This window comes from Epinephelus fuscoguttatus, linkage group LG11 (genome assembly GCF_011397635.1).
Source record: "Epinephelus fuscoguttatus linkage group LG11, E.fuscoguttatus.final_Chr_v1".
Classification (NCBI taxonomy): Eukaryota; Metazoa; Chordata; class Actinopteri; order Perciformes; family Serranidae; genus Epinephelus; species Epinephelus fuscoguttatus.
The window spans coordinates 1,765,194-1,787,242 of NC_064762.1; the positions used below are offsets into that span (position 1 = coordinate 1,765,194).

General features: G+C 42.9%; 1 protein-coding gene across 1 annotated transcript; it reads left to right on the forward strand.

Moving 5' to 3' along the window:
• Positions 1 to 3,624: 3,624 nt before the first annotated feature.
• On the forward strand, positions 3,625 to 15,550 carry LOC125897553 (phospholipase B1, membrane-associated-like). The gene is made up of 11 exons (XM_049590958.1): positions 3,625 to 3,740; positions 7,052 to 7,172; positions 7,295 to 7,346; positions 7,469 to 7,549; positions 7,658 to 7,723; positions 7,825 to 7,916; positions 10,825 to 10,906; positions 11,167 to 11,268; positions 11,500 to 11,595; positions 11,883 to 11,954; positions 15,413 to 15,550. Exons 2-11 carry the CDS (start codon positions 7,114 to 7,116, stop codon positions 15,548 to 15,550), a joined length of 840 nt encoding a protein of 279 aa, XP_049446915.1. The 5' UTR covers positions 3,625 to 3,740; positions 7,052 to 7,113.
• Positions 15,551 to 22,049: the final 6,499 nt, after the last annotated feature.

The window sequence follows — 22,049 nt, forward strand, 5'->3', positions numbered from 1 at the left end:
ATGGCACGATCCCCTCAGAATACGCAGTCATGGCTCGATTAAAAACAACTGCTTTTTGTGGCACCATGCCAGCAGGAAACACAACATTGTCTTGGTTAAAAACAACTGCTTTTCATGCCCCAATCCCTCAGGATGCAAAGCCATGTCTCGGTAAAAAACAACTGCTTTTCATGGCACTATCCTGGCAGGAAATGCAGCAATGTGTCAGTTACAAAAACACTTTATATGGCTCCAATACCTCAGGATCCAAAGTAATCTCTTGGTCAAAAACAACCGCTTTTCATCACACTATCCTGGCAGAATATGCAGCGATGTCTCGGTATAAAACCATCGCTTTTTGTGACACTATCCCCTCGAAATATGCAGTGATGTCTTAGTTAAAAACAACTGCTTTTTGTGGCACCACGCCAGCAGGAAACACAGTATTGTCTTGGTTAAAACCAACCACTTTTCATGCCCCAATCCCTCAGGATGCGAAGCCATGTCTCGGTCAAAAACGACTGCTTTTCATGGCACTATCCTGGCAGGATATACAGCCATGTCTCGGTACAAAATAAAAGCTGCTTGTCGCACTACCCTGGCAGGAAACGCAGCAACTTGTCAGTTAAAAACAACCACTTTTCATAGCACTATCCCCTCAGGATACCAAGTGATGTCTCAAGAAGAAACAACCACTTTTTGTGACATTATCCCAGCAGGAAACGCAGCATTGCCTTGGTTAAAAACAACCACTTTCATGGCCCCGATCCCTCAGGGTGCGAAGCAATGTCAGTAAAAAACAACCGCTTGTCATGACACTTCTCCTCTGGAGAGACAGCGACAGGTCCCTAAAAAAACACCCACATTTGGTGCCTGAAAAGCAGCTGTCAACACAGCAATGACTCACTAAATCACAATCAGTTTTGATGTTTGTTGGCCTCCAACAGTGTTCTGCAGCTTGACAGGCGTTTCCCCGAGGTTTCACACCATCCACCGTCTCCTCCACCTCCTGATGAAGTCAGCTCCTATACTACGGCACTTTAAAATGAAACCTGCATATGAAAACCTGTGAGTTATTGTTAGGAGTTATTGTATTGCTGGCACAGACTGAACGGCTCCCACTGGACCCGCAGGGTGTCACTCAGCTTTAGAGGGTGGGAGAGACAAAGTGACAGAGCTGTAAAGCCGAGCATCACATTGTGCAGTCTGTAGGGGTGACCCATTGACTGGCCCATACGCACTACTATGGAGTGGCTTTGGATCGCCGTGGCAACATGTATGCTCACGTCCCGCTCTGTCAAAGGTAAGTGCTAGAAAAAGCAGGAGGGCAGAGCACACGTGAGGCTGTGTGCCTGTATTTATTGTTACAACAGCCTCTGAAACAGGGCCTGTTTTTTTAGATTGTTTATAACGTCATCAACATTTATGAGAAAACCTGTTTCTATGGAAGCTTTTATTTGTGCTGTAAATGGCTGTAAAAGTACTTGTTTAATTTATAAAGCAGTGTTTTCAGTAGCTTATTGGGCCATTTTAAAAAGTTTTAAGTGGACACTTTGGAAATAATTCTTCTCTTTGAGGCAACGATTGGTGGTGGGAGTATGAGGAGGGGATACGGCACTACAGCAAGGAGGCCCTCAACAAGGTACTGCTGTACACATGTTTTTACCACTGACTCTAAAAGTGCTGTCATTGTTAGACACTGGATACTGTTTAACATCTAATTCTCATGGCAGAATATTATTTTGTTCTCTGGCTTTAAATTCTGTTCCTCATTTAATTGATTGGTTGATTGATTGGTAGCTTTATCAATGAGCAAAACTGTGTAACAATGTGTAACCTACCTTTATCATAAGAGGCACAGGTTGACCACATGGACCAGCAGGTATTTGGAGTATGCACACATCAACTAAAGACAGAGAGCAAAGGGTCAGTGAGTGAAAAGCTAACATTGCGCTGGCTATCAGACAGGTTTAATCTCAAAGCTGCTCTATATAGAAAACATTCAGTCTGTATCTGAACAGAGGAGACTCAAAAGTTTGACGCCTGACAGTGATGAAGTGTCTCTTGTTTCTTCATCAGGAGTTTCCAGAGAAAACTCGACCAGTGAGCTTCAAGCATCCTGTGTTCCAGTGTCCAGACATGAGTCCTTCTCACTCTGTCCCCACCTCAGGTCTGTCAAGGTCTCATCCCCAAACCAAGCCTCACATCAATCCATTGCTTGAGAGCTGAAACTTCTGATTCATTTCTTCTTTCTCTGCGTCTCCATCTCCAGTTGAATATGTGAAGGCGGCAGATATCAAAGTCATTGCTGCCTTGGGGGATTCTCTGACAGTAGGTGTTATTTGCCAATACAGTATAAATAATACAATACGCAATTAAAGTCATGATGACTAAATGCGCAGTGACAGCAGTGCAGCCAGACTGCTGTTCTCAGTTTGCTTTTTGGCTTTTTCAAAAGCAAAAACGTGAATTGTGAAAACAAGGGTAGGCAGTTTACTTTGGGTTTGTAAGCTTCAGTCAAAGCTTCAAGACAGTGGTTCCCAACTGGTCCAGCCACAGGGTCCAGATTTCTCCTTAGTCATTAGTTCAAGGTCCACATAGTTTGATACTTGTTTTTGGCGTTGCTGTTTGTTAGTCACTCTAGAAGTCACTCTAGAAGGAAACAGCCTTTCACAATAAAAGCTCTGTGTCGGAAATTTACTGTTCTTAAAACTAAAGTGTTTTTTACACACTTGACAAGTTTGCCAGTCACTTGCGGTCTGTTCAGAATGAGCCCACGACCCACTTTTGGACCCTGATCCACCAGTTGGGAGCCACCGGTTTAAGAGAGGGAGAGAAAATGTTGCTAATAGTTTAGCATTCTGCTAACCATAGCCAAAGGCTCACAGCTGTGGCTTCAAGTTCATGTTTATGTAGCAAACGTTAGCTAAAGCCTTGAATCACAGTGTGTCCTCCACCGCACACCCCACCGCTACAGACCACCTGGCTGGGAGGAGAGCGGGCAGAAGCTTTAGAGACTGACCTCCAGCCAGCACAAACTCCAGCTCCTTCCCCTGGATCAGTAAACTTTCTGTTGCTGCCATTACACGGGACAGACCTGGCCACCAGCGTGCTGTGACGCCCAGCGCCAGGGGGTTTGTGCTGGCCGAATTCAAGCTTCTAGAGCTGCCCACTGATGGACCACCTCTCAGAACTGCCGCCCGCTCTCCTCCCAGCAAAGCACTCCACAGCAGCAGGTAACGAGGCAGAGAGATCGTGGAGTGGCGAGCTAGCTAGCTAATTTGTAGTCTCATAAACAGAGAGAGCAGGGCAAGAAGGAGCCGAGTGAATGAGCTGCAGGCAACTATACAATGAAATGGGATTAAATAAATCAATGTTTGGGAAACACTGGGTTACTGTATGAAACGCATGTATATGCCCGTGGTCATCTGGTGGGAGGGGCTTAGATCAAAATTCTGCTGTTTCTGTTTTCCCTTTCCCAGATTTCTGCCTACCTCAGCTGTAAATGTCAATTTACATTTACAGCATGTTTACAAAGATACAAAGTGCAGCTGACAATACCAGAAATGCAACAGATGTCATTTAAAGGACGGACTCACCTCCTCAAAGAAACAGACACACAGTCGAGATTTCTTTCTTTTGTCGCGGCTCTGATGATATAATCTCATCAGACGCTGTGTCTTTCCCTTTCAGACGGCCATAGGTGCCAACGCCACCACTGTCCTCGGGATTCCCATTGAGTTTCGTCACGTCTCGTGGAGGTAACAGAAGTTATGTGTGAAACATGTGCTGGGTCTTCTATGCAGATAATAATTCCTGCAGTAGAGGTGCATGTAGACAGCATGTGATATAAGTAGAACTCATAACTCTAAAGAAAAATGGTGCTAAACCCGAAAGAGGTTTTTTTTTGGCTCGTAATCATTGGGGATCCTATTTTGGTGCTACATGGCACGTGTCTATTAAAGATGCTACGCTGCGCGTTTGTCAAATGGTGATACATATAGCGTCATTAAATGTGCCATATAACTGTATTTTGTGTTAAAGTTTTGAGCGTGAGGGCCCTTTGATAATGCCAGATAACATCAAGGACAAGTCAGTGTGCTTCTAAATTTCACTTCTACTTTAAATATGAATGATTATTAATAATTTCTTATGAAATGTTGACTTAAAATATTCAGAATCATATACTTAATACTTACGGTGAAACACAATATGTCACCTTTTCAAACTTTGAAACTTTTCATGCACATGGGCACAAGTGTGTCCCTAACCTAGTAAGTAATGCCAAACACTGACTGTAGAAATGACTGCAGGGTGTTATAACATAAGATCAATTCATGAGAGAACAAATAAGTTTTCTTCATTTATTCATTCAGTCTTGAGGGCTTCTTTAATTAGATATTGGTCAAATCGTGTGCAGAACTGAAACAGTGTAAAGAGTATATGGCTGTCAAGTCTCATTTGTCCAGTTACACCCAGTGTACATAATTCAAACACTGTTTATGGACCCCAGCGTGCAGAAATATTCAAATACACTATTTTGAAAAATGGCAATGTTCCTTTTTCCCTCGCCAAAATTTAGCACAGGTTTGGGGTGTTATTTGGCCCAGTTTGCGACGCAATAGCGTAACATGGTTGGTAGCGATGGACACCTTAGGTCCTCTAGTTTAATATGATAATTGTGTCTTCACTGTAGCTCTCACCTTCAGCTCTGCCTCTTCACATGTTTTTCGGTCAGACATTTGGGCATCACCTCTCTTCTCCTTTTCTTTTTCTGGTTTTCTCTGTACCCTGGATTTTCTTTAAGGAGCCCCTGATTTTCGGAGAGGCATTCTGACTTAACTATCCAGGCTGCAGTCTGCCGCACATGTTTAGATTAGTGGCACTTGTGAGTTCTCCACATCGTGCTCCTGACCCCTGCTATCAGATGGTCTACGGACCACCAACATTTTTCTGTGTGATGTGCATGCTTTTGATATGTTACATGGTTTCAAAATGGCGGTCAAACATATGTGTTTTTAAATCAGAGATGGATTTTGCTCTATTGAGGCATTTTTGCCTTTATAGATAGGATAGTTAAGTGTGAAGGGAGGGAGAGAGAGAGAGGGGTAATGACAAGGGGTAATGGAATTTTCTGTCACATCTCTTCATCTTGCAGCATCGGAGGCTACGGGTCATTTGAGGATGTCATTACTTTGGCAAGTAAGATGTTTGAATCAGGGACGATATCTCTGCAATAACTACACATTATTGTGTAATTGTATTATTGTGAGTGTACTAATATAATTAGGTCTTAAAAGTCATTAAATAGTCTTGAATTTGCAGTCTTGATCACCACAAACATTTTATCTAATTTCATTTATCCATCTTTTAATTTCTTTTTGTAAAAGTGAGTCGAGCTCTTCTATGTGAAAGTTCTCTTTACATCTATGACTTGTGATTACTTGTTGGTAAATTGTAGATTAAACTGACTCACTTTAATAACCTGATTCCTATAATCTACCTCTGCACGGGACCACATTCATACTACTTTATATTCACAGTGCCTTCCGAAAGTCTTCACCGTCCTTGGTGTTCTCTCTATTTTGTTGCCTTACAACCTGGAATTTAAATGGATTTTAATTTGGATTTTATGTAACGGACTCCTCAAACAAATGGAAGAAGGGACAGTTCTCATCATGCTGAGAACACCATCCCCACAGTGAAGCATGGTGGTGGCAGCATCATGCTGTGGGGATGTTTTTTATCAGCAGGGACTGGGAGCCTGGTCAGAACTGACGGAAAGATGGATGGCGCTAATTACAGCGAAATCCTTGAGGGAAACCTGTTTTGAGTCTTCCAGAAACTGGGACTGAGGTTCACCTTCCAGCAGCCAATGACCCTAAACACACTGCTAAAGCAACACTCCAGTGCATTACGGAGAAGCCGTTGAATGTCCTGGAATGGCTCAGTGAAGTCCAGACCTTAATCCAATTGAGAATCTGTGGTATGACGTAAAGATTGCTGTACACAAGCGGAACCCATCCAACTTGAAGGAGCTGAAGATGTTTTGCTGTGAAGAATGGGCAAAAATTCCAGTGTCTAGCTGTGCAAAGCTCATAGAGACGTACCCGAAGAGACTTGCAGCTGTAATCGCTGCAAAAGGTGGCTTTATGCGGTATTGACTTTTGCATCTTCAAGGTGGTAGTTATGTTGTGTAAATCAAATGATACAAACCCCCCCATAATTCCTTTTAAAGTCCAGGTTGTACGATGTTTGCCAAGATTCTCAGTCATCCAGGTCATGGTAATCTTAAGTGCTATATCATAGGCAACTGGACTTGCTTGCGTTTCTTGAAGACGTTTCGCCTCTCATCCAAGAAGCCCCTTCAGTTCTAAATGACTGATGCGGAGTCACAGGCTTTAAACCATCTTTCTTCTCTGGCCAAGATGTGAACATTGCTGGGGACACTGCTGAGAAGGGACACCTTTCTGAGGACAGCATGTTCACATCTTATCCAGAGAAGATGTTTTGAAAGAGGCGTGAAAGAAGCTATCTACGTCAAGCTGGATCAACCATCATGAAACAGAGGAGGTGGCCACAACACCACTTATCACCCTCCTACAATGCAGTCTTGGGATCCCTCCCCAGACGACTGCACATCCATTCACACCTGGTCCCACCTGACCCTGACGACTCACATGTAACCCCAACGACTCTGTAAGGGTTCACACCCACACAGAGTTTAAAGCCTGTGACTTCGCACCAGTCATTTAGAACTGAAGGAGCTTCTTGGATGAGAGGTGTAACGTGTTCAAGAAATGCAAACAAGTCCAGTTGCCTACGATGTAGCTCCAGGTTGTAAGGCAACAAAATAAAGAGACTGCCAAGGGGGTTGAATACTCTCGCAAGCCACTGTGCCTGCAATGCTTAAATAAGAAACAGAAAAATCTGTCTTCAGTTTGATTAAAAAAATATCTTAAAAATCATTTAAGTGTCTGATATGTGTAGACCACCCAATAAACCGAAGTCAGCAAAAGAAAATACACACAACATCATCTTTACATGTTTCTCTTCCACTTGTGTTTTTTAGACATCATCAAGCTGTTCAATCCCAATCTGCTCGGCGCTGCTCCCGGCAAGACAATTCACGGGATGCAGGCTCATATCAGCGAGACAGGCTTCAACCTGGCTGTGACTGGACACAACACCTTGTAATGACTCATCAGTGTGACACGAACTGTTTTCGATCGGCACAACGTGCGCTCTGTGACCTTCTTTGTGTTATTAAGTATTTATGATGATTATGACATATGCTGTTGTTTGGTTCTTCTAGCAATCTCCCCGGCCAGACGAGACATTTGATCGACACGCTGAGAGCTTATGAGGTACAGTGATATCCTGTTTATTTAAAAAAAAAAATATAACAGAGGGATGATGAAGGTTATAGAGCTGACTATTAAAGTGTTCCTGTAGAAAAACTCTCACCCCTTTGCTGTCTCTTCTTCAGGGTCTGAACTTCGAGGAGGACTGGAAGCTTTTAACCATTCTCATGGGCATGAATGACATCTGTGATTACTGCAAAGATAAGGTCTGTCTTTCTATTCTTTGAAATTCATTTACTTCAATAAAAAAAAGGCTTTTTACAGAATGACAGATGTGTTTATTAATCTCTGCAGAGTCTCCATGTTCTCTCCAGGTTCTGTTCTCAGTGGATAACTTCATTCACTATATCACCGTCTCCTTGGAAATGCTTATGAATGAGGTAAAGTGAAAGAAAAAGGAAACAAGACACATTTGGTCTCAGTGAGGTTTCAGTATGGTGCGGTGATTCAGCACAGGCGTCGTCTTCATGTTGTGCTTCAGGTTCCTCGTATGATCGTTAATGTTGTGCAGATCCTGCCCATGCAGACTCTGAGGGAGGTGCAGAAGCCCACCCCGGGGTGCCTTCTCCAAAGGTGAGACACTCATTCTTAACATTCATTCATTCATTTTCCGTAACCACTTATCCTGTTAGGGGGCGCAGGGGGCGTGGAGCCTGTCCAAGCTATCATTTCTTGAGAGGCAGGGTTCACCCTGGACAGGTCACCAGACTATCGCAGGGCTGACACATAGAGACAGACAACCATTCACACTCACATTCACACCTACGGACAATTTAGAGTCACCAGTTAACCTATGGCTAAGCCACGCCCCCTCCACTGACTCGGACAAACTATCAACATTCAGTGCCCGGCGCTATGGCAGGTGTCACAGTACACGGCATTTCACAGGAGGCAACTGATGATTTTTGGGGACATAACGATCAGATGTCATTGAGAAGTAACCAAAAGGGCCTAAACTACACATTGGAGGGATATATTCATCATTTTATTGTTGAGAAGGTCGATGAAAAGCTTAAATTACAAGCCAAAATTTACAGGTCACAGTGTACGCTTGTGAACCGCATCTGGTTGCCGTCACCATCAAAGACAACAAGTTAAAGTGCCACTGAAGTTAAGGTTTTTGGCTCAGAATATGAGAAAAGGATAACGGCCTTTTTACCATCTTTACCAAGAGTGTCTCTCTGTTAGTTTGGTGCTACAGTATTTACACTGAATCATTCAGCATAACGTTTGCCAACCTTTGTTATCTCTGCCATTACAGATAAGTTAATGAAGCTAAGCTCCAGAAGTTAACGTTAGCTTAACTAGAGCCCTTTGGACAACAGCTAACAATGATGTACCATCACCAAAGTACAAAACTAGAACAAAATAGGCTAATGAACTCCCAGCAAACAAGGTGACATGATGAACAACGCAGCTAGGAGCTAACGTTAGGCTAACTTTAGCTAACGTTAGCTAGAGATGTTAAAGATAACTTTATATTTCTTTCCAGCAAAGTGACAATATGTTGCCTCAAACACAATGTTGACTTACCTTAGAACAGATGTAGACATCATTGTTAATCTTATTCACGTTGAGTTGATGTTGTGGTCTAACGTTACCACACAACTTTATCCAAAGGAGACACTTTTCTCGCTTGAGATGTGGTTTAAAGTGTAAAAATACACCTGGTCGCCCAGCCTCTCAGGATACCTTGTGTCAGAGTTGCATGTACCCCATGCACACCGTTTGACCATTTTTAAACTTCAAATCTCAGAAAAAGCTCATAAAACCCAACAAACACCATGACATGGATTGTTTTGTGTCTTGAAATCAGAAATCCTCCCCAACCAAAGACAAGGACACAAGACCGCTATGTATGCGGCGGGAACTGCCCATTGTTCCGACCATATTAAACCCATTGTTCTGAAGTCCCGTTGCTCCGAAATCATCATGATGCCCTGTGGTTAAGGTCTGGTTAGGTTTAGGCACAAAAACCACTTGGTTAGGGTCAGGAAAAGATCATGGTGTGGGTTAAAATGAAATGCCATGAGCCTGCTTCACCTCAAGCCTTTCCCAGCTGACCCAGAGCCAGTCGCGGCGCACCATCAAGGCAGAAATACGCCCGCCAGGAGCCGTTCAGCACCGCGGACTGTCGGACTAATGGGATGTCGGACCAATGACATGGACCCGTATGAGGCTTGGGTTATGATGAATCAACGTTACATCCTAACAGGAAACTGCATCTTGTGTTGCTAGGTTGCTAGTTAGCTTGAAATTGAAAGTTTGAGTTGTTATACAAACATAAATTCTGCTTCTATTTTACAGAGATTGTTTTAATGTGTCTTCAGTCCAGTGGTAGTCCACATATTTAATAGCTTGCAGCCATAGATGGCACCAGTGTTTCGGCAGCAATGTTTGCATAGTAACTTACCTAAATGGTTGGTGTAGGTAATAAACATGAATATTTAATATTGATTCAAGTAAAACTGAAGGCTTTTGTGAGGACACCTACATGTTCTGTTTGTGTTTTTAGGAGCAACCAGGACACACACACACACACACACACACACACACACACACACACACACACACACATTTGTTGCCCTGAAACGGTGATGATCCTCTTCTTGAGTCTGCTGTTGGAATATTGATTTTGACACCCAAACATGCAACAAGCAGACGTTTTGATGCTGGCCAACAGTTTTGATTTGTTTTTCAAAGCTTGCTAACTCATCTGGATGACTGGAACAAATCTCCACTTCCTTAGGAAAAGAGAGAGACAACTGGTTGCTCTGTATAATCAAACGTAGATCAAAACCTGGTGTTGGGTGCTCATGGAGAACAGGAAATAATAGGATACACAGGAAGGCAATCCAGGCCCTCCAGAAATATAGAAAATTAGGAAGGAAGTATTAAAAAATCCTTTATTGTAGTGGCTAAATCATTAAAGAGCAAACACGTTTCGACCACTGCGGGTCTTCATCAGGGCTTTAAAAACTTTTAGGTCTTTTGACGATGTCCGCAGTAAAAGGTTTCTTACACGACTTATGTAACTGTGCTGTTAAAACCTGAACGCTCCAGTGCATGAACACTAAGAATGGACTTCTTTGTAATGTAGGAGACATCTAGTCTCCAGTATTTAGTTTTGAAAAATATACAGTGATCTGGATTTTTTTAGTGAGAAAGAAGAAGTGGAGTATCTTTAGGTGTTGTGAAGAACGCATGAAGGGGATCTTTAAAGAAGCCAAATCCTGCAGCAGAAGCATAAACTACTGTATACGTACATTACATGTGGCCCTGGCCCTTTCTGTGCTCTTTGTATTGCAATGTTGAGTATTAAAAAATCATCATAGGAATCTCACGAGTTACTTCAATCATTTTACACCACTTAATTAATTCTGCACCAGATTCCTCAAGTTTATCCCGTGATTGTTTGACCCCTCTCTCTCTCTCTTTCTTTCTTTTCTTGTGGCCCTTTCTGCAATCTCCTTTAATTAAGGTCTTTCTGCTCGTGCCTGATCGAGCCAGTAGCCAAGTCTCCTGAGCTCCGAGAGCTGATAGAAGTCAATCTGGAGTTCCAGGTACAGTTAATACCTCTCAGTTAATGGAAGGTGGATGTTATCCATGATGGGAAACAACACTTTAAATAATTATTGACTATCCTGTGCGATCATAACTCACTTCATTTTGAAAGTGCATCTACTAATCAAACACTAAATGTACAAAGTTGTGTATGGACCCCAAAACACAGCATACTGATTTCATGCCAACAACTCTCTGTCACATTTTTTTCATGCTTGTTGTTCCTATGAATTGATTTTTGTGTTTCTCTCATCGACAGAAAAGACTCGAGACGCTGCTGCTGAGCGATCGTTTCTTCAGGAAGGACTTTGCCGTCGTTCTCCAGCCCTTCCTGAAACACGCTGACCCTCCTCGCCTCCCGGTAATCAATCCTCACTCCAAAGGCCACAGCAGCATCACAGTGGCAGAGGTGTCAGGAGATGAATCAGTGTGACCCTCAGCACAGTAATGATTGAATCATTAAGATGCCGAGTGTGACAGCTGCTTGTTAACACGAGGCTGAGAGTGAGAGCGAAGTCACGTTTCACAAATCAACAACACACTCCATCAGTAAACCTACACCAGTGTGTGTGTGTTTTGTCTCCCTGAGCAGAACGGGAAGATCGATATGACCTTCTTCACTCACGACTGCTTCCACTTCACCATAAAGGGGCACGAGGAGCTGGCTAAAGGACTGTGGAACAACATGGTGAACAATGAGTCACGCTGCTTGTATTTAATGGCACAGGAGGTTAAAGGTCAACAATCACCCCCCTGCAGTTCACATGGGTTTATTATGTGAAGAAATGTCACAGCAGGATTAAATACAATGAATAATTTAACAGAAGAAAGCTGTAGATCAGAAGCAGATGAAAATGAAGGACGGCTTTTATTAATCAGCATTTTTTTACTACGACAAAAACCTTCAACATATTTCAAGATACAGAACTTTTTTATTTCCTCCATGAATTAATTCTCTGTGTCTTCCGCTCACAGTTTCAGCCTGAGGGAGGAAAGATGATTGTGAGCAGCTTCTCTGACCCCATCAGTCTCATCTGTCCACCCCTGGTAAGACCAGTCTCTATGTGATAATGTTACGACACCAGAGCAGCGTCTGCGTCTTTATTCTGAAAGTTTAAAGATTTTTTTTAACAGCTAAACTAAACAAGAAGAATCTAACCTTCACTCTAAATACTGTTTTATACTGAGGGAACATAGACCAGAACTCCTGTCGCCGAATGCATTTTCCCAAGGATGTAGCTGGCTTTTCTATTAATTTCCGACATGTTCTCATCTCAGCTCGTCAAATGCTGCTGCTTTGTCAGTGGACCTGCATGTCAAAATATGATGCACTACATTCCCTCCGGTGTCTGTGCTGGACTTTCAGGGATGGTGCCAATTGATGCTCGTTACATATGTTGTGTCTTTTCAAACTATGCTTCCATTTTCATATGAAATGCATACTGTAGTTTCCGCTCCTTACATGCATCCTATCTTTTTCAAAATAAACATACAGAGAAGGTAAGTCACTTTGTTTTTAGGTTTACTTTATTAGGCTTTGGCAACAAAAGCACACGGTCAGGTTTAGAAAAATATATCATGGTTTGGCCGACAATATGTTCAGAAGTTACTGAGGTAATGTAACATCATGTGACATCCATCATTTGCATAGCATGCTGAAAATGTTGTTAAAATACCTATGGTCATTTATACTTATTTATACTTTATTTTGGTTTTTCACGGTAAACAAACAGCGGGCCCCCGGATGAAAGTCTGGTGTTTGTTTGATCCATCCACCTCCCCTCCCCTCCTGCCAAACTTATACAGACTTTCTCAGTCTTCATACTACGCTCAAACTGCTGCCGCCAGGTGCGTATCATACTGCTACGAAGGGTGCCTCCATGTGTCCGTGTCGGTGTGGTTCCTTGACAAAGTGGCAGCATTTGACGAGTTGAGAGTAAAAACAGGATTCCTCCCTTTGAGGAGACAAATTGATTCCACGGATTTTAGCAGTGAATGAAAATCATTTTGCTGAGTTTTCAACTTTTTGTAACATAGATATTCAGTCCCGGTTTAGATTTTATAGCCACTTTGTTGTTATCAGGCCATTAAATGGACGTTATCAGCGGTGATGAGCATCAGAGATATGGGATAGTACGGACCTGCCACACCTACCATTAGGTAAAGAAGGTCAGCATCAGCCCATGAAGTTAAAGGTAGGGTCTGGAGGATTTTCCAGTTGCTGTTTGTAAACACACATTCAAATTTGGCCCCTCCTATCAGGCTCAACTGCGCGCTGCCCCTACCCCTCCCGGCAGTTGTGTGTTACACAAAATGATTCAAAGCTCAATCCTCACACTACATCAAGCCATATATTAGCTAAACGTAAAGTTATTTGCATCGGTTGATAGTCGGAATTAGCCTCCACAACAAACTACGTAGGAATTACAGTTGTTGTAATGGAAAAGTTGATAAATTAGCAAACTAGCACAAGCTAACCGGCCTGTATTTGGGATTTACCTGTCCAACAGAAAGCAGGCGGCCAACTCCGTGTCGCTGCACATCCCAAGACTCTCCTTCAATGCTCGAAAGTGGGTGAAAGCCACCCCGATATTCACAGTTCACATTCACAGAGTTTTGGCCCGTGCTTTATCGGCTCGGCGTTTTGCCTCACTCACATTGAATTTCCTTTTATTCGTGGGTACGTCTGTATCCGCCATTTCTCCCGGGTGTACAGAGCCCGGAGGTACGGAAGAAGGCTTCACAGAAGAGGTTCAGGCAAGGCTCGCGCTGGTGCACGCTTGGACACGCTCAGGCACGGCACCTGCGCTCTCTCATTGGCTGGGGAAATCTCTGCCCAGAAGCGGCCGAGCTCACAAAAACATCAAAATACAGTTAAAGGGCAGGAGCTCTGCAAACAGAGTCACCACCACACATGAGAAGAAGCCCACAGGTGATGATTAAGCAGGATTTCATTTGTATATGTCTATTTTTTTTTTGTCTGAAAATCCTCCAGATCCTACCTTTAAAGCTTCTTCCAGAAAGGGATTTCTGCCAGTTTACACCCTGCTATGATCTTTTTTAAACCTAACCATGTCATTTTGGTGCCTTCATCTAAGGAAAGTGAAACCTAACAAACAACATAACCAACTGGTGATGGCCATTAAAGAGGCCGATAAAATCCCATTGGGGTTTTTTGTGGAAGCTACGCTGACATAGTTGCCAGCAGACGTTATTTTGCTGTTAAACAGAAAAGTTTTAAATGATCAAATTGACTAGTTTCACTTGATAATTTTCACTGTGTATGCACATGTTTGCTTTTTGTCCATCTTCTGAGTCCTGGGTTTGTTTTTGGTGTCTGACTCAGATGTCAGAACATATTTTAGGTTCTGTATGAGACATTCAGAGCATTAATATAGCAGCAAACCACTATCCATGTTTCCATCAGCCTGTTTAGATGTGCATCTAGAAATATCGCATCGGAAAATTATGATGGAAAGCTGGGTTTTGGTTGATTCAAAAAAATGTTAATTCGCAAAACGGGGGATGGAAACAGTTATGTTCGAATTAAGTCTGATGTAGCGCACCTCTCTCCATGGTGATATCCACACTCCGGGTCGGGAAGGCGGTAATGCATTTACAAGCTGGTTGCCAACCGCCAGAAAACGTAGAAGAAGAAGAATGTGAGACTTGTTTTGTTTCCGGTTCTGTGGAAAACTTGCGTGAGATCGTAGTTTTCACCAAAGTCCGTACATTTAATGGAAACACACAGGATTCATATTTCTTTTAATGCACATTTCCCAATGATTCACATCACTTTTGGATGGAAACATAGCTAGTGTTTGCTATGTAAAGATATAGTGGAGTAATGGCATCCTGAGCAGAGACTGAAGTCATGCTCCCTCTTGTAATCAGAGCTTCTCTGTGGTTTGTCCTGGTTGAAATGTTAGTGCATGTGTGCGTCCCAATGGCTAGCTCATTTTCTTCGCTTTGCACTGCACTCAAGTGGTGGCTACAGCTGATACCGGGATGGCATCATCAAGGAAGTGTACTGGGCACACTCACATTCCCCCTTGGTTAAAAGCATCATCTTGGGGGTGCCTGGTGGCTCGATTCCAGCCTGCGGCCTCTTGCTGCATGTCATCCCCCTCTCTCTCTCCCCCAGTCATGCTTAGTCTGTCCTATACAATAAAGGCAAAAAGCCAAAAAAATAATCTTAAAACCATCACTGTTGCCATTGTTTAGCACTTTTAATAGAGTTAGCACTGTTAGCTGTGTTTTGCAGACAACTCAGACAACGCTCTAGATTTCGCACAGAGCTTCGTTAAATACACCAACAAATACTTTGCAGAGCCGTCCCTGTTTGCAACTGCTTTACCATGTTTGCTGTACTGTTGTAAATCAGTATCAAACTCTGTCACGCTTTGTGAAGTGTTCCCCAATGGTGTGTAATCAAAGAGCAGTTTGATCATTTATATGCACAACACAAAGTGATTCTCACCATATTCTCCGGGTCTCATCCGTAGGAACACCCGTACATCTTCACCCGACCAGTTGCAGCCAGATCAGGTCAGCCCCCGCAGCCGTCTGGCGCTCTGTCACAGGCAGCCGTCTTCCTGCTGCTCCTGCTCCTCATGGGTTTGACATGTCCTGGACTTCTGTAGCTTTCACTTTGCTGCATCTTTTTTTTTACAACCATGACACTGCTACTTTTCTGTTATAAGGTGATACAGCAGATCACCTGCGAAGGAGAGTCTGTGAGCCACTGTTTGCAACTTTGCATGTCTGTGGCTTCAGTTACAGCATGGAGGAAATGACTGTGGTTTAAAGCTCTGGAAGAGAATGTGACAGTAAATCTATAGGCGTAGATTTCAGGAAGGAATGCAGGGGACACTTTCCCTTTTTACATCCCTAATAAAACATGAAAGCAGCAGAGGACTTTGACAAAATGTAGGATTCTAACACCATGAATTGATGCAGAAACACAGGTGTTGGTGACACTCAAAACCTTCTGGCAGAGGACCCGAAATCCTCAGTTTCACATGTGTCCGCCCAACGTTGGAACGAACCCTACGGCCTTGCTGCAGCCTGAATATTTCACTTTTAGAGGCGGTTGGAGGTGGAGGTGTGTCATCTCTGCATAAAGATGATTGACCTGCTCTAAACACACTACATGTGGGGGCAGGGTGGTCTGCTACGTTTCTCCCACATGTGTAATTAGAATAATACACTATAGGTCCAGTTTTGAGGAAAAGTCCTGCTGCTGTAGTGATACTGTATTTTATATTATAAATTGCATATTATTTTGTAACACACAAGTAACACTTTTGTGGTATTTATAAATTCATACATAAAATATTAAACTAACTATACTCTGCCCAAAACAGAAGTCAATGTCTATTAAGTGTTTTCCTGAAGAACTCTGAACCTTCAGGCTGCGTTCACATGAACTCAGGTAGACAAACAACACTCCTGGGTAACATAGGAAAAACAAACAACCAAACGAACAGTGCGACAGAATGGCAGGACGGTAAAACAAAACATGTGGGTCGACCCTGTTGCTAGGTGTGATGCTTTCTCTTAACAGATGTGATTGGTTGTCACAGACACGCCCCGTGTGAGCCTGTAAAGCAAGGTTTATGCTACTGCGCACCTATGACGCAGAGGGCTTTGCAGAGGCATTGCTTCCCTCTGCGACCGACGCAGAGATGCGACGTTCACCTCCAAAAAATTGTAACCATGCGTCGAGGCAGCGCAGACCCAACGCAGACCCAACGCAGACCCAATGCAGACCCAATGCAGACCCAACGCAGACCCAATGCAGACCCAACGCAGACCCAATGCAGACCCAATGCAGACCCAACGCAGAACGCAAGAGCTATGATTGGTCCTTCAAACTAAATAATTTCCAGCATTTCGCAAGGTTTCACTTCCTGCTGCCGTAGTTTCAAAAGTCGAGCCATTCAACAGGCGTACAGACCATCAGCGCAGTCGGCTCTCTCTTCATCGTTCTTGTCGTAGCATTTGTAACAAGAGCATTTGTTGTTCAATGTCGATCATTTCGGTCGCCATCTTCACTGTGACTACAGCAAAGCCAGAAGATAAACAATGAACGAGCAGCGACCATAGACGTCACAGAGTCTAGGTAGGTATATAAAACAGCACCGCTCCCCCAAGTGCTTTGGTGGGGAATTGCATAGCAACATAGACCAACAGGACGCAGAACTATGATAGGCACACAGCAACTGCGTGCACATTGTGTCAAGTGTACGCAGAAGCATAAAGAAACTTTAAGGTGTGTGGACACCCAGTGGCCATGAAATGAACTGCTGACTGTCCTAATGTGATCAATCTGCTGATGGAAGGTTGAGACAGACTCAAGTCATCACTGCTGCACTGTTGTGTTTTTCCAGTTTTCCAAATATCTTAGTGTTGTGATTATTTTGTCTCTGACATTATAGCGTTAGGTGGGAAATGTGTGTGTATCCCTGATGACATCAACCACAGATATTATTCCTGCACGATCTTCTCTATATCATTTCATTTACTCACTGTCATCCAGCGTTTGGTGAATATTTCTCTGACCTCTGTGTTTCCACCATGTTCTCCTCTCATTAAGAAACTCTTCAGCCTCTTAAAAGCCCTCCTTCCTGCTCCTGATAGTTTTTTTTTTTTTACCTTTGGAGCTCTTTTAAGGTCTAAGATGCTCTGTGAATAACTTATCTTTACAAGGACCTAGTCTTAACTTTAAGGGGAAATTCTAAGAAAATGTCACTATTCTTAGACTTTTCTGTGAATGTTGTGACAGGGAGCAACTCTGTGCTCTGAAGCTTTGTGAATACGGCCTGGCCTCTGTCTTTGAGGAAAACAAAAAGTTAGAATATTTTAACTTTGAACAACACTGCCGTCTACCTTTTATGTTACCAGTATTTTCTGCCAACCTCACTTAATTTTACTCTCCTGCTCTCGGGGTGGTGGTCACGTTGAAGTCATGGAACTGTGGTGTAGTTTATTAATAGCCTACAAATGACTTCTGGCGATTGCATTTATGCCTCAGATATCACTTAAGTGGTATTAATTTATGAAAGTTATCTTGCTGGACAAAATTTGTAAGTATCATGAAACTTTCTGCAGAAATCCAAGATCCAACAGAAAACTCCCCAGGAACCGAGCGATGCTAACTTCTGGTATTAACAAAGTGTGTAATGTTCAAATTTGTTGAGCTAACAGTGAAAATATTGGAATCTTCCAGACAAAGTTCCAAATTGCAAATTTACCTGGAAGGCGGATGGAGCTTCAAGTCTCACTTCCAGCTAAGACAGATTTGCATGTGCAGCCACATACCGTAGTCCTGTTAGAGCGCGCCGATCAGTTCACTGAAATGATTTAAAGATGGAACAGCATGTGTCCTCTTTATCACCCACAGTAAATGTTAGCAGAAAACTGTGACTTTTTAAACCAGAGACAATTTAGTCACATCTGTTCCTCAGATCTCTGGGCGGCTGCTGGCCCACTTTCACGTCTGTGTCCTCCAGCAGCTGCTGGATGTTTGTGCCGAGCACTAGAACGGGCAGAGTAACCCCACACAGTGAGCACGCTGAACAACAACTACAGATATCCTACACACTGCTGGATGGTGAGAGGAGTCGTCGTTGATCTGCACACAAAGCATCACCATGATATATGATCACCTGCAGATGAGTTCCCTGTTCACGTGTCTTGTGCTTAAGAGCGCACAGTACAGTATGTATGGACTGTTTAATTAGTATAATTATGAGAGCAGGTGGGAGCTATATTAAGCGCAGCCTATTTGCTCAGAAATGTTAATTTAGCTCGTGAATGGAAATGAAAAGCATGCAGTGTTTGTTCAGCATGGCAGAGTTCAGCTTTACAAAGCAGGATGAGATGCTTTTCTAAAACCCCATTCAATGTAAACATGTCATCTGGACACTGGCTTTAATGGAGAGGTCCATTTCAATGTGTGTGTTTAGTGAAGCCTCTCAGTCTGTTATCCAGTACACTGTTAACCACACTTTAGGATCTAAAATATATATTAACTGTGTCCCCGTTTTCCACCGTCTCTCTTGGATATTGCAGCGAGCTGAATTTCAATCAGTCCTCATAGCCGGAATTCATTATGACCTTATTATTATTGCATTCAAAGAAAAACCCTCTTCATGATTAAACAAAGCCGTTGCCGGTTTATGCGTGACAAATACGGGGCTGACGCAGATTGGCCTTTATTGTCTCTCTGAAAACATAATGAGATCTTTGCGATCTCAGTGGACGGAGCAGGAGGAAATTTGAAACAGCAAACAGTGGAGCCCGCGCCCTGGAAACCTCTTTGTCTGTCGGGTTTTTAATGAATGTGTCAGTAACAAAAGAGAAAATGACCTCATGTGCATCTGGTCCTCGCCGCTTATGAGGTGAAAGAGAGCAAACAGTTTTAGTATGATCCACAGGCTGGTTGGAAATACAGTGAGCCTGTTCCTAATAAAAACACTTTTATGTAACAACACTGTAAAACATGAAACTCAATTGTTTAGTTTAATTAAAGGATATTTAATGAAATCACATGTTTAAATAATGGATAATAATACAGTAATGCCAAATCATAGGGCAATGATTGTTAAGTCACAGTCACTTTATTAGGTACACCTTGCTGGTTCCAGGTTGGACCCAACAAGATGCTGGAAACACTCCTCAGAGACTTTGGTCCATATTGACATGATGACATCACACAATTGATCCATGATGAGAATCTCCCGTTCCAGCACATCCCAAAGGTGCTCTATTGGACTGAGATCTGGTGACTGTGGAGGCCATTGGAGTACAGTGAAGTCATTGTCATGTTTGAGATGATGTGAGCTTTGTGACATGGTGCGTTATCCTGCTGGAAGTAGCCATCAGAAGATGGGTACACTGTGGTCATAAAGGGATGGACACGCTCAGCAACAATACTCAGGTAGGCTGTGGTGTTTAAACCATGCTCAGTTGGTACTAAGAAAATCTCCCCCACACCATTACACCACCAGCAGCAGCAGCAGCAGCCTGAAGCGTTGATACAAGGCAGGATGGATCCATGCTTCCATCTGAATGTGGTTTTTCCAATCTTCTATTGTCCAGTTTTGGTGAGAAAACCCGTGTGAATTGTAGCCTCAGTTTCCTGTTGTTAGCTGACAGGAGTGGCACCTGGTGTGGTCTTCTGCTGCTGTAGCCCATCTGCTTCAAGGTTGGACAAGGTGTTGTTGCTTCAGAGATGCTCTTCTGCACACCTTGGTTGGAACCAGTGCTTATTTGACTTCCTGTTGCCTTTCTATCATCTTGAACCAGTCTGGCCATTCTCCTCTGACCTCTGGCATCAACAAGGCATTTTGGCTCACTGGATATTTTCTCTTTTTGGGACCATCCTCTGTAAACCCTAGAGATGGTTGTGCTGAACATCCCAGTAAATACTCAGACCAGCCCGTCTGGCACCAACAACCATGCCACGTTCAAAGTCACTTCAATCACCTTTCTTCATCGTTCTGATGCTCCGTTTGAACTTCAGCAGCTCGTCTTCACCATGTCTACATGACAGTTGCTGCCATGTGATTGGCTGATGAGCTTTTTGTGTTAACAGGCAGTTGAACAGGTGTACCTAATAAAGTGGCTGGTGAGTTTATATCTTAACTACATGAGCTGGAATCTGTCTCTGCTGTGCATAAAAGAGCATTTTAGATGTGAACATCTACATGTTGTTGTGTAACTGTGAGTCAGCTGTCAGAAGCATCATCCTCTAGTGATGGTGACAGCCGGGTGTCACGGTCACATTCAGATTCCTGACATCTACACTCAGTGTTTCTTTCTCACTTTATTACAGTGATGCATGCTTAAACATGTCTGTCCATTCTCCATTGATTTTGGTTTCAGTGTGCTCTTCTCTTCCACTCTATAGTCCTTAGAAAAAGACTTAACAATATAGCAACGACAGTAAAGGAACTCAAACACAGACCTTTGGCTCTGACACTGCTTCCATCAGTTTGTGACTTTGGTGTTTTAATGGGTTAGTTCATATTCACCAAAGTCACACAACAAGACAACAAACTGCTGATGGAGGCAGAAGTGGACCAGCAGCTCCTGTGGTCAGCCAGGTAAAATTACAGTTTTTGTCAATGGAGTCTGGCTTTAAAGAGAGGATAGATACGTTTTCATTGTTAGTTCAGTCCTTCCTGTCAGAAAGGGCCGTCTGATTTATTTATTTGGAAAGTACACACATACGACTGGATAAATGAGACTTGAATTTTACTACATGAGTTGTGTGAGAGTTTGTAAAGAGACGTTTTGATTTAGTTTTGCTGTTGTTACACGTGGACCCCATTTTACTTTAATGCATCAAGAATTTTCTCAGTTTTTGGATTCTTCGTTCACCATGGAGGCATGCTGGAAAAACACAAGGTGAGTAACTGATAAACAAATGTTCATTTGGGGAAAGGGGTGTGCCTTTAAGGGTGTGTGACGTTTGTACCATGTTCTGTATCATTAGTTTTGCAGGAATTGGACAAATTACAGTTTTGACCTGATGGTGACTCGAGAGGGAAAGTGAGAGGATTATCAAAGATGGAGGGATTCATCATCTGGTAACCTAGAATGGATCAAATTTAGTGCCAGTGTGTCCAGTAGAAGTTGAGATACTTTATTGAATAAGTAAAAACGTTGAGCTATTGGCGGTGATAGAGGAAAAGTCAGTAGGATTCATCCTCTGGGGACCACTTGTTTTACAGGTAGCTGGATTTTATCTAATTTGATGGCATGTTAATAAAACTGATAGTGAATTAACATAAGGTGAAACCCACAGTAGGTGAGACGTCAGCCAAAGTGCAGACCACTGTTCAAGACAGACAACAAACACCAGAACTGGTGATTACTGTGTTTCCAGTGGCTTTTCAGTCTTTTTAAAGACTGGGTGTCTTTAGTGACTTGTTGCTGATTTCCCACTGGGGATAGCGCCACAAGAAGCGTTTGTTTTTTCCCTGAGACATTAATGTGTTTCCTGCCAGAATAGTGTTTTTTGTTTTCTGTATTTCCCGTGGGCATAGAGCCACAGAAAGATTTTTTTTGTTTTTCAAAGTGAGACATTGCTGCATTTCCTGCGGGGCTTGTGGCTCCAGCACTGGGTGCTTT

Coding starts and splice junctions, on each gene's coding strand:
- LOC125897553 (XM_049590958.1), top strand. CDS start 7,114: ATGCAGGCTCATATCAGCGAGACAGGCTTCAACCTGGCTGTGACTGGA. Junction 7,550..7,657: donor GTGATTACTGCAAAGATAAG/GTCTGTCTTTCT, acceptor TGTTCTCTCCAG/GTTCTGTTCTCAGTGGATAA. Junction 11,955..15,412: donor GTCTCATCTGTCCACCCCTG/GTAAGACCAGTC, acceptor TCTCATCCGTAG/GAACACCCGTACATCTTCAC.